Source organism: Polypterus senegalus, chromosome 1 (genome assembly GCF_016835505.1).
Source record: "Polypterus senegalus isolate Bchr_013 chromosome 1, ASM1683550v1, whole genome shotgun sequence".
NCBI lineage: Eukaryota > Metazoa > Chordata > Cladistia > Polypteriformes > Polypteridae > Polypterus > Polypterus senegalus.
This window is the reverse complement of record NC_053154.1, coordinates 125,837,097-125,860,778: the sequence shown is the minus strand read 5'-3', so window position 1 is coordinate 125,860,778 and position 23,682 is coordinate 125,837,097. Positions and strand designations below refer to the sequence as shown.

The 23,682-nt window shown below is 34.2% G+C and overlaps 2 protein-coding genes across 2 annotated transcripts; both read right to left on the bottom strand.

Moving 5' to 3' along the window:
• Positions 1-920: 920 nt before the first annotated feature.
• LOC120532362 (extracellular calcium-sensing receptor-like) lies at positions 921-9,144 on the bottom strand. The gene is made up of 6 exons (XM_039758327.1): positions 8,945-9,144; positions 7,955-8,246; positions 6,925-7,716; positions 5,961-6,188; positions 2,338-2,461; positions 921-1,834 (listed from the first exon to the last, which is right to left on the bottom strand). Exons 1-6 carry the CDS (start codon positions 9,142-9,144, stop codon positions 921-923), a joined length of 2,550 nt encoding a protein of 849 aa, XP_039614261.1.
• A 6,227-nt stretch (positions 9,145-15,371) lies between these two features.
• On the bottom strand, positions 15,372-23,313 carry LOC120518281 (extracellular calcium-sensing receptor-like). Its single transcript, XM_039740971.1, has 6 exons — positions 23,156-23,313; positions 21,828-22,116; positions 19,998-20,807; positions 19,688-19,915; positions 17,999-18,122; positions 15,372-16,285 (listed from the first exon to the last, which is right to left on the bottom strand). The coding sequence occupies exons 1-6, from the start codon at positions 23,191-23,193 to the stop codon at positions 15,372-15,374; spliced, it is 2,403 nt and encodes an 800-aa protein (XP_039596905.1). The 5' UTR covers positions 23,194-23,313.
• Between the last annotated feature and the right edge of the window lie 369 nt (positions 23,314-23,682).

Sequence of the window (23,682 nt, the reverse complement as noted above, 5' to 3'; positions counted from 1 at the left end):
TCCTCTTCATTCTTGGAAATAACAAAAAATCACTGGGTGCAAGGTCTGTTACTGTCGTTATCTTGTTTTTCATGAGAAACTGCCACACAGTACATGTTGTGTGGGCAGGAGTGCTGTCGTGATGCAGAAGCCACTCGCCTGATTGCCGCAATTCAGGTTGGTTTCTTCACACTGCATCACACAATCACTTGATCACTTTAAGTTAAAAACCCTTGTCTGGCTCAAAGCTTCTTCTTTGAAAGCCTCTCGAAGCATTGTCACAGCTTCTGCTGCTGTTTCCCCAAAAGGAAAAAGAACTTGATGCAAACATATTATTCTTTCAAGTCTGCCATCACATAATCAACGAAGATGGTAACAAATGCTCAAGAAAAAAATTACACTGACCTTACAGACCTTTCCCCAAATGATGCAGAGGACAGTCGCAGCAAACGTTGGAACTTACACCCATGCAGCCTCGAGAAAAAAATTCTCATTATTTTTGGGTCCCCCCTCGTATGTTTGGTAAAATGAGAATTAGGATCTTGAAATGTTTCACATTCAATAAAATATGCAAATATGTACTACTAAACAAATTTTATAGTCATGCCATAATTAGAATTAGAATTAATTAGAATCATATGAAGAAGATTTTGTACGATCTTCTGCACTAGTCAGAGCATCGTCTGTAAAATAATGATATTGAAATTAAGTAAAATCCTATTAGAGATAATGTATGTTTACAAAATAGATGGACAATTAGGAAAGTAAATGAGGAATAAAAATGTAATTTGTGAAGAAAATATAGCTGCCTGTGTGTTAATTATTCTAATAAAAATATTCCACAACATTCTGCAAAAGTAACCACAGAGCACAGCATGAGATTTCTTCAGTTTCCATTGCATCTTTATGTGCAATATTATTTTATGTAGCATTTGAATATTTTATGCTGACTTTGAAGGAAGTTTACCCATCAAATATTTTTTTGTATTTTGTTGAGGCCTAAATATTATAACATACATTTTAGGAGCAAAAATACAGAATAACAGGCCATAAGCAGATGCTAATATTGCAAATATCTCAACTGCTACAGTGTATTTTCCTGGGGAGCTGATGTAAGCTGGGATGAAGGTGATCCAGACAGCGCAGAATATCAGCATGCTGAAAGTGATGAACTTGGCTTCATTAAAGTTATCTGGGAGCTTGCGAGCTAAGAAGGCTAGTAAAAAACATATGACAGAGAGCAATCCAATGTATCCTAAAACAGCAGAAAAGGCTGCTACAGATCCCAAATTACATTCCAAGATTATTTTGTCTTTATAAAATTCCATGTTTTTAACAGGGAAAGGTGGAGAAAGAAATAACCAAAGAGAGCAAATTAAAACCTGTATGAATGTTAAAGCTGAAACACACAACCGCTGTTGCTTTGGCCCAAACCACTTCATAACATTGCTGCCTGGCAGTGTGGCCCTGAAAGCCATTAGCACCACAATTGTTTTCCCCAGTACACAAGAGATACAGAGAACAAACGTGATCCCAAAAGCAACGTGCCGCAAAATACAGGACCAGTCTGAAGGCTGACCAATGAAGGTAAGTGAACAGGTAAAACACAGAGTTAAAGAGAACAGCAGTAGAAAGCTTAGCTCTGAATTATTAGCTTTCACAATTGGTGTATCTCTGTGCCAAAAGAAGATGACTGCTATAGTCATTGTCAAACACGCACCAAAAAATGAAAATATAATTAGTAATATTCCCATTATTTCAAACAAGGATAAAAATTCCATTTCTTTTAAGATGCATTTATCTTTTTGTTCATTGGATTTGTATTCTGGAAAGCATTTTATACAAACTGTTGAGTCTGTGAAAAATGGAAAAAATGAAGTATAAGAATTAGGGTTGAAAATCTGCAATCATAACAGTTTTCTTTTTATTTTTAACCAAATTAGTAGTGTCAGAGGCAATCCAATATTATTTACCTCATAAAATTTATAAGCCCTAATGTCACATTATTTTGTTTTAATGTGAATGTGAAATTCTAACAGATATCTTAGAATGCTATTGAAGCAAAGAGTCTCTTTTACTTTACAGAGCTAATTTACTGGTGAGCACTATCACAAAACATTTACTATGTAAATTTTCAGATAATTATTGACATCCAAAAAAAAAAAACAATTAGCACACAGGACATTTCTAATTATGCATAAGGATTAGCCTCTGCTATAGTTGAAAGAAGCTTAAAATATTTATTTTAGGTCTGCATGAATAAGTCTGTTTCTGTCTAAAGCTACATCAATAAAAGCTGACACCTATGTGGATCAAACATTAACATCTGAAAGAGCCTCATGAGAAATGCATTCCTACCAGATATATTGCTAATTTCTCCATCACCACATGAAATACAGTCAAAACAACAGATAGGCTTTCCTTTTTGTACAGCTTTGCGAGTGCCAGGATAGCAACTTTCACTGCATACTGACCTTGGTACCTTCAAAAAGATCAAATAAGATGTAAGATGTTGTGCTTACGTAAGAAATGAATATAAATAGACAATAAACACAACAGAGATCTAGCTATGATAAATATACTGTTCAGCTTTTCACATGCATTTTATGAAATTATTATATGGTTTCATTTACTTATTTGTTGAAGTTGGAGGATATACTCTATAATGGCTTAACAGAACATTTTATAATATTGCTTTTGTTTACGTCAGTGTCTTTTGCTGTAGAATAAACGTACAATACTGTACATTGTTTGCTATTTTTAACTTAAAAATGGCACAAAATATTTAATTTTGAAAATAGCAGATAAATACATGAAGAGCATAAGAAGAGAAATTGTGGCAAACAGGCCTTTTTGACATTTTAAGGTTTCTATAGTTCTACTATAAATTATATCAACTTGCCTGCCACACCACATTTCTACTGTCATATGGGTTAAAGAAATATGTGCATAAATGCTTGTTGTTGTAGAAACAATATCATAGTCATAGCTGGCAACCACCCCTCTAACTCACTTTATAATTTTAAATACTTCTGTCGTGTGAACAAATAATGACTATTTTTTTTGTCGAGTGACTCTTTTATAAACATTTATAAACATACATACAGACTCTTTATAAACATTCTGCAGTGCTGTACACAGTATCTTAGACATAGTTTCACAACTGTGTTGTATGTCTTTAGCACATCTCACTTGACTTGTTAGCAGCACATTATGCCATGTAATCCAACACCCTACCAGCCTTCTATTTTTTGGCCTTGTAGTCTAATTGAAAAAGTACTTGTCAATTAACAAGGAACTGGCATCTATCTTACCTAAAATCTTTATAATTTTAAACACATTTAATGCCTACTCTTAATTTGTATTTGCTTTAAGAGAGCCAGTTCTTTCATTCTTTCTTCATAGATTATTTTTCTTAGTCCTGGAATTAGTGTAGTAGTACTATTATTCCTCTTTTGTAATATGAGATGCTCATTGCTTTCAAAATAGGGTTTTTGAAAAATATCTGCACCCATTCTTATTAGCTTGGATCATGGAAAAAACACCTCAGCTAATTGCAGTCACACATTTCCCGATTCAAATAAGACATACTGTATATATGTACATTTAACTTTAAACATCCAGTGTCTGTTCAAGAATGAATTCTGTCATGGTCTGATTATAATCATTTTTTCTGACTCTTGGGTATATGCCAATCCACCTATACATTTAATCAACTTTTTAGTTACAGTTTATATAGATTGTTTAAATGAATTAAAAAGAGCAGTATGCCTACCATTAATCCTTGTTTGAGCCCACTTTTAACATCACTTGTTTCGAAAAAGTTTCTGTTTTCTTTGTTTCTATATATGGTAATTATGCATTCATATATATTGTGCCTTGAATTCTCACATCTTTTAAAACCACTAGTCTTAATCCCCCAAAGACAGTTTTGTTTCTTTTCACAAAAAGTAAAATATTATATACAATGTGAAAGTCTGACAAAGTAAATTAATACCATGTATGAGGAGTTTTTTTTTTTTATATATATATATATATGGCACGCTCCATTAACAAAAAAAAATAGGTTTCAATGAAGAAATGGGTTGGAACAAAAGTCAGAAGTTACTGCTGCCCTCCAGAAGCAGGATTACCCACCTTTCTCTCTATTTTTTTCTGTTCAATATGAAAAATCAGGAACAACTTGAGGACATCAAAATGTTTAATGTGTTTCTGAAATTCTGGTGGTGCCTTTATGACCTGCACCACTAGCATGCGTTACCATTAAAGATTAGGGATCAAATGGATTTAGAGAGTATATTTGCAATTTATGTGAGAAGAGTTTAAAAAATTCAGGCATGGGGAGCTATGAGTTGTGGACCTACTGGGTTTAAAGGTTCAGTAATAGTGATAAAAATGCACAAAAATTCAAATGTGTTAATCCTTGTATGATAATACTTAACCAGGAAATCAGTATTTAGCGCAGTATAACACATTACTCATCAAGTTTCTTTGTTTCAGCTTGAACAATGACAACTGGGTCCAAACAACCTCTTGCCTATAGTTTATGCACATACCCAGGGATGTTTTCTACGTGTGCATCAGGAAAGCACTATACCATACAGGACTCCCAGGTACTGTTGCAGTTCTGTATATTTCCTAATAAATAACTGTACTATAAAATGTTCCGTTAGTATAGACAGAAGTAAAGGTGATCAATCAGTGTCCTAAATAACACCACAGAAATATCAAACTGACTGTCCAGTGTTGTAGAGGGGTCAGGAGAGTGTAGTCATCAGAGCTTGCACCTATGCCTGGCCATGACTCACTTGTTTCTATCTCTGGTCTGAATGTTTTTCCAAGTGCCATTTTTGGAGTTCACATTATTCGTAGATACTTTATTTCAATGTTTGCTAGATCTGTCCTCTTCTGGTTCTGTGATGTTTATATGCAGGTGCTGGGTCAGAGATATAGTTGCATGTTGAAACTCACCTCAATAAACCTAACAAACATCAAATGCATTGCTTTGGTTTGGTTTGGCTACATCTTTACATTAATTTTTGTACCATTTTATGTTTTTTCTTCTAAGAAAATAAATTTAATGCAATCTAAAGCTGTGGTGGTAGCTGTCATATCCCCCTTTTGCCTCTCTCTTCAGCTAATCAGATTTTAAGTAAGCACTCAGATAGCCTGCTATGCGTTTCTATTGGTTGATGGTTAAATATATCGGGAGTTTAAAGCTGCCACCAATATAAATCCTGTAATAATTGCATTAATTAAATAACGGTTACCTTCAGCGTTACCCCTGATTTCTCCTGATTGTCTCTATGTGCATGACTGCTGATTGTAGTAGTGGCTGACATGCACACACAGACATACTTAAATTTGGACATGTTTTGATAGTAGTCAAAAAAAATCAGTAAATGTAATAATTAAAAGCTATAAAATGGTCTTTAATTACAGATAATAATTATATTTTTGGAATAAAGGCTAAGATAAAAGAACAAATGAGAGAAAGCATACAAGTTGTTAAAAAGAGAGGCAGTGCAGGTCTAGTCATTTTTACAAAGGAATTAACTGTCTAGAAAATTTACTAAATAAAGCATGCTCATCCACTCACTCATTTTCTGAAACCATTTTAATTTACAGGGTTTTAAATACTTAGAGATTATTTTTTGGAGTATCAGATGTAGGGTAAAACCGAAGCCCTAAACTAGATGCTAGTCTTTAACAGGGTATACACCCGAACTCACACTGTGCTTGGGATGAGCACCCAGAAATACCCCCTGTAAACAAGAAGAAAACTCCACACTGTCAGTTGAACCCAGATCCCTTAATCACTGACCCAGCATTGCTAACCTCTCAATTATACTGCCCCTATGTGTGGTTTGTCAACAGTAAAAACACTTCTGAAAATTTCTAGATAGGTAACACATAATTTTACTTAATTATTTGTTTTTAAAAAGTCAAAGAAGAAAATTAAAATATTTTGATACCACTACCTGTTTCTGGCCCCTTGCCCAGACAATGCTAAAGTTATTCATTAGAAATTGCTTTCCTTCTGGTAAAGAGGCATCATAGAGACCAACTGTTATGAAATGTGCCATCTGCTTTGAATTTAGTCTCCAGTTAATTAATTCATATCTAGCTGCTGAATCACCTTGGTCATCAAAATAGACATTCTCTCCATTCCTTGTTGTAAAGTTAACTCTTTTCATATTGTATAGTGCCTGTCAGGATGAGCAATAATAACATTATAGCACACACAATGAATCCGCTTACCACACAATGTTTTTTCTCTGGTCTTGCTGACAAGCATCCGAAAACTGCACCAACAGACATGGGGACAATGCAGAAACCAGCCACAGATGGGATGCTCATCATATTTTAAGGCACACTTATGCAACCGTTTACACTTTTTCATATCAGTCAACAAAATTTTATTTTTTTGCATGTTGGAAAGGCCCCCAAACATTGCAGACTCACCACAGAAGGCACATCAGCTGCTTTCACCCACCAAGGCTTTGGAGTTTCTGCGAGGTGTTAATATAATACGGTAGGTGCTGGTGTTGTTCTCTACCTCTGTATATCCTTTCATTCAACTATAGTCATTTTTGTTGTTGCTTTCCAAGGCTACAGGGAACTTAAACTATCTTGGCACCATCACACTCAAAACGAGAACAAGTCATATGTGATCTGTCAGTTCATCACAATGCATACCCACACACTGCGCCTCATCCCGGTTTATGGTTGTTAACTACACATCTTTAAGGATATGGGAGTGAAGCAGAGTACCATGAGAAAAAACCATGACAACCGAGAGAGAAAGCATGAAAACCTTAGACATACAGTGATGGCTGGTAGTTTAACTGAGGTTACTGGGTCAATGAAGTCACACTGCTCATTACTATAGCGCACTGTGCGTACAAATCTATAATAACTTTTTTTGATGACAAAGCTATTTACCTGCTGTGAATTAATGTTTAGTTTATCCAAAAGATTATCCTCACTCAAATAAATATTGTGTAATGCGTAAGCTACAGCATACACCGCCTTGTAAACATTATTGGGAATTCTCAGCTCTGACATATCAGTGTACACATTATTCACTTTCATTAAATTCTCCGTTCCTGTGCACATATCAGAATTTGAAGCATTTTCTTGTGTGGCCATTGTACAGCCAAATATATTTTCCCAAAATTCATTCACTACAGTGTGTTCCGTTGCACTTGATGGCTTTACTCTCAACAGATGCTCCTGAAGTCCTGGTATAATAGCATTTCTGATCGCAAATCCAATCGCCCCACCCAGCACACTATAACTTTCAGCAGTGATTATATTCTTATTTGCAATCCAGCCTTCACTTCCTATCCACTGTAGTCCTGTAACATTCTGAAGCAGGAGCTCTTTAACTAAATACTGTAAATCTATGGATGTCGTAAAGGCTACAATTACCCTTGAAGAAGACATTTTAATTAGATCAACAATTTTCAGAATTCTTTCTCTTGGGTAATTTCTATATATGGCTTCTGTATATTCAACGCATATGCCTTCTTTCTGAACCTCTTGAAGAAATGTTGCCATGCCATTGTTGCCATAATCATTGTCACTTCTTATTGTGCCAATCCAAGTCCATCCAAAATGTTTTACGAGTTGAGCCAGGGCTCTGCTTTGGTAGTAATCACTGGGAATTGTCCGGAAAAATGTTGGAAATTCTCTTCTGTTACTGAGGCATGCACAAGTGGCAAAATAACTTACCTGTATGTTAGAATATTAAATTATTAATAGTTTGCAAATTACAATAGCGGCACTTTAAAAACCAAGTTGTGCTTTCAATGGGTCTGGGTTTTGGGAACTACCGTATGGCATTTACATATATGCTGATAATTTTTTTCTAGCTTTCCCATATTTTATGTATGCATATGTGATAAGTTTTAATAACCTGGTTTATAACACATTAGCATGCATTTCTTACAATATATCTAGTTTTACTCACCAGTGGTATGTTGAATGCCCGGATAGCTGTAGCACTCCCAATGCTTAAGGATGAGCCAGAATGTCCTATTATAGCAACTGCTGATGGTTTGGTGCATGATTTGTTTGTGTAAACTGTTTCCTCCTGTCCATTTGCTAAAGCCATTGCCGTTTTGATAGCCAACATGACAGAACTGCAGTCGTCATATATAGTGTATCCCAGAGAAATGCCAGGGAGTATCTCTGTATCATTGTTTATTTCTTCTATGGCAAAGATCATAGTTTGAGCTAGTTGGAATTCCCTGAAATTCAGACTGTCAGAAGTTATCACATTAATATTTACATTTGTTTGGTAGGGAAGCAGATATGAAATCTCAAAATACTAAACCTTTTTTTACATGCATGGTGAAGGACCAGATCAAATATTTTTGTAACCCTTCAGACTATATTAAAGTACCCAGAGTGAAGTGCAACCAAGTGTTTTCTGTAAGTATCTTCAATTATTCTAATTAACCTAAGACTGTTTGATTCCAATTCTTCTTCATGTTACTATATTTTTGTATTTATAATAAAATGCTCGTCTACTCATACTGAGAGAAAATGACATTTGTGTGAAAAAGAAAACACATGCTAAAAATAAACTGATTAAAGCACAAATAAAAGTTGTAAAAGTTATATTTCCAAAATAAGTAAAATACGTGCAGTACTCTGAAATGCATAGATAAATCTAATAAATATCATGTATTGTAATGTCATGTAATAAATGTCTTATGTAAGCAATATTGTTATATTAGATATATAGAATGGCTATTTCAGCTATTAGTGTGTAGACGAAATGTGGTAAAGAGTTGAACTTAATTCTTTATTCTTTATCTCAAAAGACTTATCAACAATTGATAAAATAGTATAACTGTTGATTCTTTTGAGTTTGTTGTATTACTACTACATATAATAATAATTTATTATTATTATTGTTGTACAATTGATTCTTTTTAAATTTATCTTCACTTACCTTTTACATTTCAGAGGTTCAGGTAATGATGTAAATGTCTGTTTAACACCTACAACAGAGTCATGAAAGGAGAAGATTCCTCCTATTATTATATCTCCATCCTTTGAAAATTGTGCAAAATCAGGTTTACCTTGCAGCCTACAAATAGGCTTATCCGCAAGTATGAGTAGTGTATTTAACACAACTGTTAGGGCTATCATTTCTGGAAAGAATTTCAAGTCAAAATAAAAGAAGCACATATTATTGAGTATATATAACATTTTAAATATCAGTAGTGAGGGCAGGCATTATGATAAATCTCAAAGGAACAATCCAGTGGGAAAAATGCTTCCTTTTTGAATAATAAAATTGTTTGCTATGTGATGTGTGTAATCAGATATTCTCCTTTATCTTTTGTAAAATTACCTTTTTATATAATGAAGTTTAAGAAAGGATAACTATAATATACTGTAATCTGGATTTTTCTAACTAGGGTCACAGAGGAGTACCAGAAGAAGCCTATATAAGATAGGACCCAATTATTGATGAGACTTTAGTAAATGGTAGAACACATACCAGTAAATTTCTTAATATATATTTGGATCTAAGTAGTGCCAAGATGAAACACATACACAATTGATCATACAATCTCCACAAAGAAGTCATCTCAAATAGTAATCAGACTGGGGTGCAGGAATATAGAGAAGGTGATTCAAACTGCTGCTCCACTAAGTGTCAAAATAAATGTATAATGACATATATCCATTCACTTCTGAACACTGAAGTGAGTGAAAAGTCAGATAATATCCCAGTCTCACATCAAGTGCAAAGTAGGAGGTAATCCAGAAACAGGCATATGCACTGAAGCCTTGTATATAATTTACCATATTAAAGTACAAACATACAGTGCAGATAGCTTGATAACTTGTGTGTTGTCTTAATTGGACAGCAAGCAATGTTCGTTTAAGAGAGTTAGAATTATAGAACAGAAAGGAGCAGGCAGGCAGAGAAAAAAGGGCAAAAATAAAGAGAATGAAGTTCATGTTATACATTTTGCTTTGTAGCAAGTAGGATATGATAGCTTACTAGCATTTCTACCATGGGCCATCCTTCGGCAGTCACAGCTTGAATGACACATGCCTTTTCTGTTTTTGAATGGAATTGCACTACTTTCACCACATGCAACATGAATGTGGCTAAAGCAAAACAATGCCATGTTTGGAAGCGTACATGCAAAGGTGTAATGTGCATTGGAATTATAGATTTTGTAATGTACTATGTATTCAAGAAGTAGCACACAAAGATGTGCAAGGATCTTTTAGTGGGTAGTGGCTCAAAAGTGTTACCATCCAGTGCAGATGTTTACATAAAATTAGACAGACTCAAATCTTGTACAGTACACTCATGTTTTTGTTTTTTGTTTTATATATACAGTAATTTCAGTGTCATTATAATATTCACAACCAGAAGTCTGCACAGACAAGAAATTAAAGCTTCAACTTGAAACTTTGTAATTTGACTGAGCCCGAATTACTGTACACTGTAAAATTCAGGCCCAGATCTGAAATCAACCACTCTGTTGTCATTCAAGAGCAATTAGACACACATACATAGAAAGGGATGGCAGGATTGGCAGCAGAAAAAAATGTAGCAGGGGAGCACTATCATTTTTACTGTGGGTTGCATGATTACAATACAAAAAAAGTACTGATTATTGATTACTGTATTTTCAATTTACAAAAATTAACTATAAGCAACAGATGACAGCAAAGTTAACTTCACCCTGCACAACACAAAGCCAAAGGTCTGCAATATAATAAGCCATATGCAATTTGCATTGATCAAGCATTTTTAAGGTGGTGCCAGTATAGGCTCATGCATGCAGAAAGCCAATACACAGTGAAATAAATAAATAAATAAACAAACAGAAGCATAAAAATTTGCATACCTGTCAGTACTTTGGCCATTCTGCCTTATTCTGTGGTTTGGCCATCACAGTATTTAGTACACTTTAAGTATTTTAAATGTAATATCTTCAGAAAGACTTTGTTTAAACATAGTTTCATATCTTTTAATACCTATTACATATTTTACACATTGCTGTAACAGACTTCTCTCACATTTCATTGCTTCATAATATAATCATGTCATTAACAATTGAGTCCAAACTAATGTCTAACATTATAAGAATCACCACTAATGCCATTGCATAATATACATTCTTAAATCTTCTATTTAAACTTGTATTACAACCTGCTGAAATGTGTTTTTTAGGTTGGTGGGGTGACCGTATCCTTGTCTGGTAGTACTGGGTAAAAAGTAATAGACATTTTGACTAAATGCTAGTCCCATGCAGGGACTCACTCATGGAAATAATTATATTTAGAGAATCTGAAATTACCAATTAACTTATTCTGCAGATCTTTGAGACTGTGGGATGTTTAGGAAACCCCATACAGACATGGAAAAAAGGTGCAACTCAAAACAGACATTACTTTTTATAACATTTTCAGTATTTCTGTCTTTGGACTAATGGTTTAGGATTTGAGTTATTATTTATGCTCCATTTACAATGCAAAGATTTCAAGCTCTGCACATTCAGATACAAATTGCATTGCTGGCATTTACTACTTTAATCTCTCTATCCATAAATTTGTGGTTACCACTCTTTAAAATTTATATTTAAGTATTGCTATGTACATAGCAAACTGTATATTCTGAATATGCATCCAAAAAATAAATAAATAACACATGCAAGCAATGCTCTTTAAGATGACCAACTGTCCAAAGAGAGAAGGAAAAGCACACCACCATCGTATCTCAACTGTTCATTGAAATGCATCTTATGCTCTCACTGTTTAAAGTGTTGTGCTTTTGATGTTTTGCTATTATTTTTACCCCATTATTAAGCAAAAATGTCTACAAGAAAGTGAAGAACATGAGGATAACTACCTAATCCGTCATTCCTTTACAACATTGTTTCAAAAAGATTTGGCTGCCAGAAACAGTACGTCATAATATGGGTCAGATAGTGGAGCAGCATTCTAAATTAAAGGGCTACAATTTTTTCTTCAAACAATTCATTTTAATCTAACAGTTAGGAGGAGAATTCAAATGTTAGTTTGCAGAAGTTGTGTTGTTTTCCTCATACATCTAACACACTTAAATACAATGTTAGCAAGCTTTAATTAAGTTTAAAATGCTGTAAATGCCTTGCAGTTCAGTTGAACTAGTGAGAAGGTTAACACTTCTGTCTGCAAAGCCCCTCATACATGCAGTTTTATTCATAAATAATTTACCATGTAGAGCTATCAATAAATGTGATTCAAAATGTTTGGAAAGTTAATCTGATGCTGGAGTGGGCTGTAAGAACAAAAAGGGGGGTCCTGCCAATACTATGAAAGTTGACCTGTAAATGTTATGGCATTTATATATTCAGAAGGGGCCTAAATATCATGTCATTCAGTAAGTTCCTCACTTTCCATATGTGTGAATTTTATTAGCTTGGTCAATGACTGACTTCCGAGGATGCTACACTTTACTGAAGTGTATAGAACATACATTCATAGAACAGCTACAGTCCTCATTATTTTCTAACGCTTTTTGACAGGAAAGTGAAAGACCGTGAACTTGCTAAAGTACAATGAGCCTTTTTTTGGTATAGAGCAAGCCATTCTTATTGCCCTAACCTCACCTATAACAGCCCATGGAATGGAAAATACACTTAACATAGTGAGAAGTATGAAAACTTGGCTTTGAACAAATATGTTAGCTACACCTTTGTTTGGACTGTGAGTGATTAATCTTCACCAAACTAAGATGCTGGAGCATAAGAATGAAATAACTGAAGTTATTAAAGGGGATCAGACAAGCTTGTCTGTCTCTTAATAGCAATAACTATTCTTGCATATGGGCAAGGCCGAATTAAGGTGGGTGCTATTGATGCTGCAGCATTTGGCCCATTCCTGAAATAGGCCCAGAAGAAAACAGACAAAAATTTTCTTTTTCTTTGCTATATTAAGTTTAAAATAATTCTTAGAATGAAATTTGGAGTCCGACTTTCGTACGCCTAGACACAGCATTACTTATTATACAGTTACTATGGTTCTTTGCGCTGTGACATAACTATAATGTCGTTGTGTTTATTGTTAACCGAAGATTTCAAGTTAATGCTATCAATTTTACGTTAAACAGTTTACTTAGTAATTTAGCTGCATTTTTTGCAATATCTTGGGGATACTTGACACTTTATTATTGTTCGGTAAGTGCCACATAGTAAATTTTTCACCTTGAAAGTTAGTTGTACAGTAAAAATCGATGGCTATTTAAATGGTTATCTGTAACCGGCATGGATGTTTAGAATTTTTTAAATCCTCGACAGGATTCTGGTCTATTATGAAATTTAAATCGTGGACAAATTCATTTTTTCTTACTCTGTTTCATAAGAGAATTGTGAAAATTTGTGTATTTCATTGTTAGGTTTTCTGCATTAAGTGCACTTTTCAGACAATTGCTATTGTATGTTGATGTTACATAGTTTGATATTAATCTTGAGTTGTTACGATACTACGTCGTTATTATTATTCATGTTCAATAAAGGCTAACTGGTTGCGCCACAAGCAATTAAGGCTCCTTGGTCAGTCTAAATGCACATGTACGGTGAGTGTCGAATGCATATGCACCAATGCCGAAAAAAAATAGGCCTTTTTTGCGCTACAGCATCAGGCCCAATTTCATCTTAATCCGGCCCTGCATGTGGGTGCCTTTTTTGTTTGAAGACCTGAAAACATTCAATTGCAAACATCTGCAAACATCAAAATGGGAGCAAATACTTTTTCATAGCACTAACTAATAAAGACAGCACTAAATAATAAAAGAAAGTTGAGCAAAAGTTAAAAAGTGCTTTGATTCTTCTACTTCATGTTTCATACCAAGTAACACCATATTACTGGTGTAACAAAACAGAGAAAGAAAATGTGTTGTCTTCTTACACGTCTCAGTGAAGTTTCTTGGTAGAATCTTAGGATTTTACGATAATGTATCTCTTCCAGGCTCTGGCACAGCAGGAAATGTTCATATTCAAAGTATCATGACTGCTTTTTACATATGGTTCTTAGGCTAATACTTCTAGTAACCTCATGGCTAGGGGATAAGCCATCAAATGTTACTAATACATGTATTATTGCCTAGTAGTGTTACTTAAGATGAAAGTAATAATCTGTGCAATTATGGGAAATCCTGTTTGCTGATGACATTGTGATCTGTAGCGATAGCAGGGAGCAGGTTGAGGAGACCCTTGAGAGGTAGAGATATGCTCTAGAGAGGAGAGGAATGAAGGGCAGTAGGAACAAGACAGAATACATGTGTGTAAATGAAAGGGAGGTCGGTGGAATGGTGTGGATGCAGGGAGTAGAGTTGGAGAAGGTGGATGAGTTTAAATACTTGGAATCAATAGTACAGAATAATGGGGATTGTGGAAGAGAGGTGAAAAAGAGAGTGCAGGCAGGGTGGAATGGGTGGAGAAAAGTGTCAGGAAGAATCAGCAAGAGTGAAAGGGAAGGTCTACAGGATGGTAGTGAGACCAGCTATGTTATATGGGTTGGAAACGGTGGAACTGACCAAAAAGCAGGAGACAGCACTGGAGGTAGCAGAGTTAAAGATGCTAAAATTTGCACTGGGTGTGATGAGGATGGATGGGATTAGAATTGAGTATATTAGAGGGTCAGCTCAAATTGGACAGTTGGGAGACAAAGCCAGAGAGGTGAGATTGTGTTGGTTTGGACAGGTGCAGAGGAGAGATGATGGGTATATTGGAAGAAGGATGCTAAGGATAGAGCTGCCAGGGAAGAGGAAAAGAGGAATGCCTATGTGAAGGTTTATGGATGTGGTAAGCGAGGACATGCAAGTGTTGGGCGTAACAGAACAAGATGCAGAGGACAGAAAGGTATGGAAGAAGATGTTCCACTGTGGAAACCCTTAGAAACCCCTATAAGAAGAAGAACTATGGGAAATCCTCAAGGTGTGAAAAGTACATATATGGTACTTCATCTAATACCTGAGGAAAAACCTAGGAAATGGTTTATTTATTAATTGGGTCTACAGCAAAATGAAACAAAAGGAGCAACCATACATCAATTTTTCAAGGGACAAATATACTTATTTTGGTTTCAGGATCATATGGGAGCCACAGTCATTCTGGCAGCATTAGGTGCAAAGCAAAGGATGCAAAGGATGGAAATCTATTTGAAGGCAATAAAATGAGAAAACTACATGGAAAATGTTTGGCATAAAAAGTATTTCTTTAAATGAAATATTAGTTGTGGGAAATAAACATTTGAAGTATTATTTTTTGAAATCTTTCTCATTGTCAAAAGTATGTATATGTAAATACTACAAAAATGGTTTCATGCCTTCAGGCAACAGAAAACTTTATTTTGAATATTCTCTTTCAAAGTGACTTTGAGGGCATTTTTCCCATCAAATGCTTTTTGGTGTTTTTTTCAGGTTTTAATAGAATTACATAACATTTTGGAGCAAAAATACAAAATAGTAAACCAAAACTAGATGCTAAAATAGCAAATATTTCAACAGCAACAGTATACTTTCCTGGGGAACTAATATAAGCTGGAATGAAAGTAATCCAGACTGCACAAAAAATCAGCATACTGAAAGTAATGAATTTTGCTTCATTGAAGTTGTCCGGAAGCTTGCGTGCAAGAAAGGAAAGTACAAAACAAAGGACAGATAAAAGCCCTATATATCCAAGCACTGCATAAAATGCTGCTGGTAATCCCAGATCACATTCCAAAATGATTTTTTCCTTGAAAGAATTCATATTTTTATTAGGAAAAGGTGGTGAGGTTATTAACCACACAGCACATATTAAGACCTGTATCATAGTGAATGTACAAACACTGAACCGTTGCTGTGTTGGGCCAAACCATTTCATAATATTGCTACCAGGCAAAGTAGCCCTAAAGGCCATTAAAACCACTATAGTTTTCCCCAGAACACATGAAATACAAAGAACAAACGTGATTCCAAAGGCAGTGTGCCGCAACATGCAGGACCAGTTAGAGGGCTGGCCAATGAAAGTGAGGGAGCAAAGAAAACACAGTGCTAAGGAGAATAAGAGCAAGAAACTTAATTCTGAATTGTTAGCTCTAACAATGGGGGTGTCTCGGTGTAAAAAGAAAATTGCAGCGATGGAAATGGTAGCAAAGGCGCCAAGCAATGAGCATACTATCAGCACCACACCCATTATTTCTCCATACGATAAAAATTCAATAGTCTTTAAAATGCAGCGATCTCTTCTGTCATTTGCGTTGTACTCCAAAGGGCATTTAATGCAATCGATGGAATCTGAAAAAAGAAAGAGCAACACTTCTAATAAGTGGCAGTCAGAGTAAGCAATTATTGAAGCTAAACTAAAAAATCAATTACTTTAAGAAAAAAACAGGGAAAATGTTGCACTAGTTTATAACACACTTGTAAAGAATTTGGCATAATTCACTGGCTATTTCCTTATTCGTATTATTTTATTTTTAATTGCTCATGATTTCGCCTTTACTTGTGGCTACTTGTCCAACTCTAATAACTTTGTTTATGATTAGTAACAGCTAAAAAATTTAATCAGCTCAGAAATAATGCTGGTAATATTATATTAAAAAAGGTAGGAATAAAGGGTTTGTAATAATTTTCTGTTATTAGTCTTTACAATGCCAAGTATTTGATCATTTAATTGCCATGCAATTGCATGTTAAATTGATGGTTAGTAATCTTTAAATATCTGTTGTTCAAACAGCAACTAGGAAAAAGACTGGATCAAAGCCAAAAAAATATGCATATTCAGACAATGATTAAATAAAATAAAAATAATGTAGGTCTAACAATGTTGCAAGAACTCAGTATAACTAAAATGAAAATAATCTGTAATGCTGAATTACTATTTAGCAGTTAATGGATGGAAGGTCAATGTGACATTCAGTGCAAAAAATACTATGATATAAATCAAAGTAAGATTTGGATTTTATAAATATATTTTGTGGAAGATGTAAGATAAATAACCAAACCAAAATCGGTGTAATTTTTAGATTAACTCTGAAGACCAGTAAATATTCAAATGCATACTTAGAAGTCACCATTTACTTGGACAGAACATTAAGGACACTGCTAGACTACATACAGTAACAGGAAGGTCCAGGAAAAAAATGTTTATAATTAATGAAACATATCAAAGACTACCTTGTGTTTAACAGGCATCACAGAAATGATCATTCCTTACTCTAAAGTGTTATGTAAGAAATAAGCTAAAAGCTGCAAATTCTACACTTCTTACAACAGGACACTTGAGGGTGATTAACTTGCATTAGGCTTCTTGTCAACAGAGTGTGAAACTTCTCAAAAATGATGGTAAAGTAAATGGATCAAAGCAATGAGCTGAAACATCACTTCATTATTGTGGTTCAAGGATATAAAGATAAATAACCTTGAGTGGATCTGTCCAACTCCACTTAAAATCTGTGGAACAAAACTGCCAAGAAAACAGGACAAAAATCATCTCTAATTAGTATGAGATTCTGATAGATAATTACACAGAAAGAAAGCTTTGCAAAATATTAATGCTAGCAGCATTTAAACTACTGTTTTTAGTTTATTTAGCTTTCATGAACGTATTTATTATCGGGCAGTATAAAGCTGCTTCTGTTGCCTCGCAGCTTTAGAATGTTGCGTGTTAGAACACCAGCCCGATCGCTGTTTATGGTAAGACTGCACATTCTCTCTGTATCTATGTGGTTTTTCTCCACATACTAGAGTTTCCTTCTATTTAAAAAGATGCATGGTTACAGTAAATGATGACTGCAGATTTATGAATACCAATGTGTGCAAGGGTTTTTCCAGTACAAAGCTAGTTCCTGTCTTGTTCTTTATTCTTCCATGAACTGCATGAGTAATGATTTGAAAGTCATTTTCGAACACATGTGTTGGATTATCACTAATTGGTTGTGTCCATGAAAAACTGTTTTTTAGGTTATATTGTTTCTGTCAAAATTACATTAAAAAAATCTGTTGTACCTGTTACATTACTTATTTCTCCTTCAGCACATAGAATGCAGTCAAAGCAGCAAGCAGGTTTCCCTTTCTGCACAGCTTTACGGGTTCCCGGTATACAGCTTTCACTACATACAGATCTTAGCAACTGAAATAAAAAAGCAAAAACTTTGGTAATGATTTGTTGTAAATATATTGAATTTTTATTTTACAGTATATGTAACTGATATGAAACAATAGAAACAAATGTTGGCACATTAACAGCAAATATTCTTTTCATGGCTTAGTACTTTGTGGATGTGAATGACATCTTATTAACATGAATAACAGTTAGACTTGTGGTAGAACTGGCTATGTGTAAAAAAGATCACAATGTTAAAAAAAACTGGACAGGAATTAACTGTAATTTTTGCAATAAAATAATGCATTGAAAAAATGTACTGTGTATTCATAGCAGGCTAAGCCATCTTCTGTAATAAGACAGCAAATTAGTGTAAAATTGTATTTTGACTGGTCCGTGTTGCATTGTGTAACATTTTCAGTCTGTACATTTTCATACATTTTCACTTATATGTGTGTGTGGTAGGATGACAGTTAAAAGTGATATTCTGGCTACAGGAACACTGAAGGAAACTTGTATGATTTTAAATAAACATTAGACAGTTTTCATTCCACAGAGAAGCACAGACACAAAGAATAAGTGACCAAATAGTGAGTCAGAGAGGAGAAGGACATTAGGGACCTTTAAAACTCAACTTTATGTAAATTCTGGGGAAAATTGGTGAATACACTGTAAAATAAATACAGTACATTAAACATGTGTATTTTAGCAGTCATTAAACTGTGATACATTAACTGGTTAAAGCAATGACTTGAAATAAATAAATGAATGCACATAAACTTACATTTAAGCAGTGTTTTAGCTGTTAATGTCAATTAATTGTTTCAATGTGCCAAAGCATTTTTATGAATAATGGTTTCATTGCTGTAAATTCACAATGGCACAGAAAACTAAATCTGTATAAAGTTAGCATATATTATATGTATATGGCACGCTCCTTTTGCAGCAACACTGTGAAATGCTCCTGATGACTTCCACACCTTTGCACGGTGAGAAGCAAAAGCTTAAAGATGGCTAGCAAACTCATTTTTCATTGTGTGCTGAAGGTGATGGAGGCTGTTTTATTTTTTTTTTTCAGAAAACTGGTGAACCTGTAGCCCATTCTACATTATAAAAGCAACATTTTCTTTTCCACCAGACAACATAAACTATTTCTTCAAAACATTAATGTTGTATCAAAGGATAAAAATTATGGTTTGTGTGTCTGATGATCAATTGATTGGTAGCTGAATTACAATTCATTTAACTGTTTGGTTAGAGACAAGTTTGTTTCATGTCATCTTTTAACTAAAATTGTTTTAGTAAATTTATAGTAAATTACTTGCTACTGAATAGCAGTATTATTACAGTTAACATGTAAAAATCCAAGAAATTACTGTAATTCAGCAGCAGCATACTGCTACATCACATTCATTTTGTGGCCTAGTAACTGTGAAGTTACTGCAGAGTATTGTATTTTTATTGTAATATACAGTAATATGAAACAGTAGAATATGGTGAAAGTAATGCAAATAGTAGCTAGTAATTTACAGTCAAATATTTTTTTACAGTGTGTAACTTTCATTTTAATTGTGTATATTTAATATACTTGCCTTGTTTTGGCCACCAGTCCAAACAATGGCACTGTTATTCATTAAAAACTGTTTCCCATCTGGCAGTGATGCATCATAAATCCCCACTGTTACAAATTTGGCAGCTCCATTGTTACTGAGCTGCCAATTTAATATTTCATACCTTGCAGCTGGGTCACCATTTTCATCAAAGTAGACTCTTTCACCACTTTTGGTTGTGAAGTTAACCTTTTTCATGAAGTGCAACACCTTTAATAAGACAATATTTGTAGTTTCAGTAAATTGACAGAATTATATCACTTTAATCTCACTAGAAGGTCTGATTCCATACCTGCCATGGCTCGACTTTCAATTTACTGAAACATGCCATTTGTTCAGATGCTTCTTGTCCACTTTCACAAGTAATACCATTATGCAGAGAATAGGCAATTGCATACATTGCTTTATACACATTATTTGTGATTCTCAGTTCTGTTGCATCAGTATAATGGTTATTCACATAATTCAGATTTTCAAATCCAGTACATTGAATTTTCTCTTTTGTTGCCTTATTTATGGAGCAGCTAAAGATATCCTCCCAAAACTCATTTAAACCAATGTTATTGACACTGCTTGAAGGACGTACACCCAGCAAAAATTCCTTCAGATCAGGAATTACGGCATTGCTTATTGCAAATCCAATAGCTCCATTCAGAATTCTATAATATTGTTCCGTAGCTAAACTTTCAGTAGCAATCCAGCCCTCACTTCCAAGCCACTGTAAGCCAGTGACATTTTGAAGGAGTAATTCTTTTATAAGGAACTCCAAATCAATGAAAGTAGTGAAAGCTACAATGACCCTTGAAGTTGAATGCTTAATGATTTCCACTGTTTTTAACAGTTTCTCCCTTGGGTATGTTCTATATATAGCCTCAGAATATTCAATGCAGACACCTTCTTCTTGAACTGCTTGCAAAAATGTAGCCATACCGGAGTTGCCATAGGCATTGTCACTTCGAACTGCACCTATCCAAGTCCATCCAAAATGCTTGACAAGTTGTGCCAGTGCTCTGCTTTGAAAATTATCACTTGGAATTGTCCTAAAAAATGTTGGAAATTCATTTCTGTTGCTAAGGCATATACATGTGGCATAGTAACTTACCTGTTAAAGAAATCAGTTAAGGAAAGAATAACATAGCGTGAAATTCATATCAATATCAGCAGTGATAATAAAGTCCAGACATACAACAGAAGAACTTAAAAGCCTAACTGTCAGGCTGTTCACTTAGTACTGGCTTGCAATAGTTTTGCATTAGATTTGGATGCTAAAATGTATTTTTAAAAACAAATGCAATTTATTCAGCTTAGTTTACTTTAGAACCGTTCACTGTAGAATACCTCATTTACAATCTTTTCATATTCTGTACCTGCTCAGGTTTGCAAGGAGCCAGAGAGTCTCTCAGCCACGTTCACTTCAAGTCAGGACTTTTGTGCAGATTATTCTTGTTATAAAACTACATAAATTCTGTAGGCTGATTGGTATTTTCTGTATGTAACTATTGTTTATTGGAAAAGTGTTAATTGTTTTTGAAGAAACTTATACTTAAGTTTGTTTTCTGTCTGTAAAAACTGATAATGCATATACAATTTTTAAAATTGTTTTGAAACAATCTGTTACATTCCCATGACCCCAAAGTGGCTAAGCAGGTTAGAAATTATGTACATTTGTACTACAAAGTATATTTTTCTTGGCCTCAATATTGCTATACGTTGAGAAGGAAGGAAACACTAGAAAATTAATAATACTTCAGATTTCCGATGTTGATTCATTTAAAATGTTCAGTTCCTTTTGCTCAGTACCTAAACTACATGAAATAATAATTAATGTAGTATACACAGCTAACATTGTATGTTAGCTTATAAATATGTTGTTTGTCCCAGAGTAAAGAATTTTATTGTCATGTCTTGCAATGTGCATAAAGACTAATACTGATGTAAAGAGGTTAATATTTAACATATAAAACATACATCCTCACACTTAAATACTATTGGCAAAAATATGCAGAATAACTAAACCTCATTATTCTCTAATTAAAGAAACATAATTCTATTTTCTTGAAGGAATTGTAATTGGAAGTAGATCAGCATATTTCTTTTTTAATAACAACTTTGATTATCTTACCAAAGATATGCGGAAAGAAGAAATAACTGTAGCAACACCTATACTAAGAGATGAGCCAGAGTGTCCAATAATAGCAACAGTTGGAGGCTTATTGCAGGGATTATCAGACATTACTTCATCATATCCATTCATTAAAGCCAAACCTGCCCTTATGGCTAAAGTTACAGAGCTGCAATCATCATATATTTTATATCCCAAAGAAACACCAGGCAGTATATCTGATCTGTTATTTATCTGTTCAATTGCAAAGATCATAGTTTGTGCAAACTGATATTCTTTGAAATTTATGCTGCAAAATAAAGATAAAAAAAAACATATTAGAATTGTTGGAAATGTAATACTTTATGCCTAGCCTATTCTACCCTAAAACTAACTATCCCATAGCGAATTTAATAAATGCAGTAAACAGAATTACTTTGCAAGACCTCAATTTTGACATCTTGAAACAAAAGATGCTACTTAGGAGCATCTGTTGGTCAGTTGCTGCTATGTTAGAAGACCTTAACAATGCTTTGTATGGGGTTAAAATTTACAAAGCACCAAAGAGAACAGGGACTACCCATTGTATATACTGTATATTAGTCACTTCCTGCTGTGTATCAAGAACACATCAAGTGCTCTGTTTGTATTACGCAGTAATTAGCAACTAGTAAATGCACCATAGAAATCTGTAAAAGCCCATATTCTTAAAAGCTAAAGATACGTTTTTGCTGCTACTACTTACATTACATGCTGTGAAAGAAGTGTACGGCTCGCAACATTATCATGCTTGCTATATTAGAACTCAAAAATATTTGATTTTTCAATATCAAGGTTTTCAATGTAAATTTGATTTTCTTTAATATAGCTTTAATTCAGTCAATGCAGTTTAGTTAATTTACATTTAAACTATGTTTTATCCAATAATACTAACAGTGTTAGCACATCTATAAAATACAATGGATAGACAGACATCCTGCTGTTTTGTAAGCTTTCACTTAGTGTATTAGTCTTTGAAATAATATAGGAAGGATAGCTGATGATACAGAGGGATAACATTGCTGTCTCATAGGCCCACCATCCTGGGTTCAAATCCCATCTCTTGTGCATGCAAGCAGTCATACTGACAAATTTATCATAAGTAGTACATAGATTTTAGAGTATTGCAGTGGTTAATACACTTCATTCAAGGTTCATTCTGTATGTTAAAAGCTCTTAAAAACGTAATATTTTACATATCTGTTTTTAATATATTATTATATTTATCGTGAACCTTGGTTTGAAAAATAGAGAGTAAAATGCATTAATAATGGCTGTATTCAATGTTCACTTCTTCCTTCCATACTTACCCTGTGCATACAAATGATTCTGGCATGGCTGTAAACATATTTTTAGCAGTTAAAATATTGTCATGGAATGAAAAAATTCCTCCAATTATAATGTCACCATCCTTAGAAAACTGAGGCAATGCTGGTGTCCCTCTCAACCTGCAGACTGGCTTCACTGCCCTTGCTAAAACCAGAATAAAAGCTACTTGCACAAGTAGCATTTCACACGGACCTCTTGCTCAGAATGAAATGGTACACTCTGAGTGGATTTTATAAGATTCTTAAATCTATTAACTGGAAACTGAAAGTCCCATCTCGTCATTTATTCTCAAAGGTAAGTGTTATTTTAATTTATCCAGGGAAACATTAAGAAATACAAATCCCACAGGTCTAAAATGATTTTGGAGTCTTTTGTCTGTTTTTCTCTTTTATTACTTAAGATATTATTGGATTGCACATGCTTTTCTTTGCCCATGTAATTCTTAACCGACATACACACAAACAAGGCTAAGCACGACTGTGTACAAGTGTATGGTGTATTGATTATT

What these genes read in the sequence shown, in the direction of transcription:
- LOC120518281 (XM_039740971.1), bottom strand. Translation starts at nt 23,193, where the DNA reads ATGTTTACAGCCATGCCAGAATCATTTGTATGCACAGG. An exon ending in GAATCATTTGTATGCACAGG is followed by an intron (nt 22,117 to 23,155) that starts GTAAGTATGGAA and finishes TTTATTTTGCAG; the next exon opens with CATAAATTTCAAAGAATATC. An exon ending in AGAAATAAGTAATGTAACAG is followed by an intron (nt 16,286 to 17,998) that starts GTACAACAGATT and finishes TTCTTTTTTCAG; the next exon opens with ATTCCATCGATTGCATTAAA.
- LOC120532362 (XM_039758327.1), bottom strand. Translation starts at nt 9,144, where the DNA reads ATGATAGCCCTAACAGTTGTGTTAAATACACTACTCATACTTGCGGAT. An exon ending in GGGCATTCAACATACCACTG is followed by an intron (nt 7,717 to 7,954) that starts GTGAGTAAAACT and finishes TCTAACATACAG; the next exon opens with GTAAGTTATTTTGCCACTTG. An exon ending in TAAACATTAATTCACAGCAG is followed by an intron (nt 6,189 to 6,924) that starts GTAAATAGCTTT and finishes TCATCCTGACAG; the next exon opens with GCACTATACAATATGAAAAG.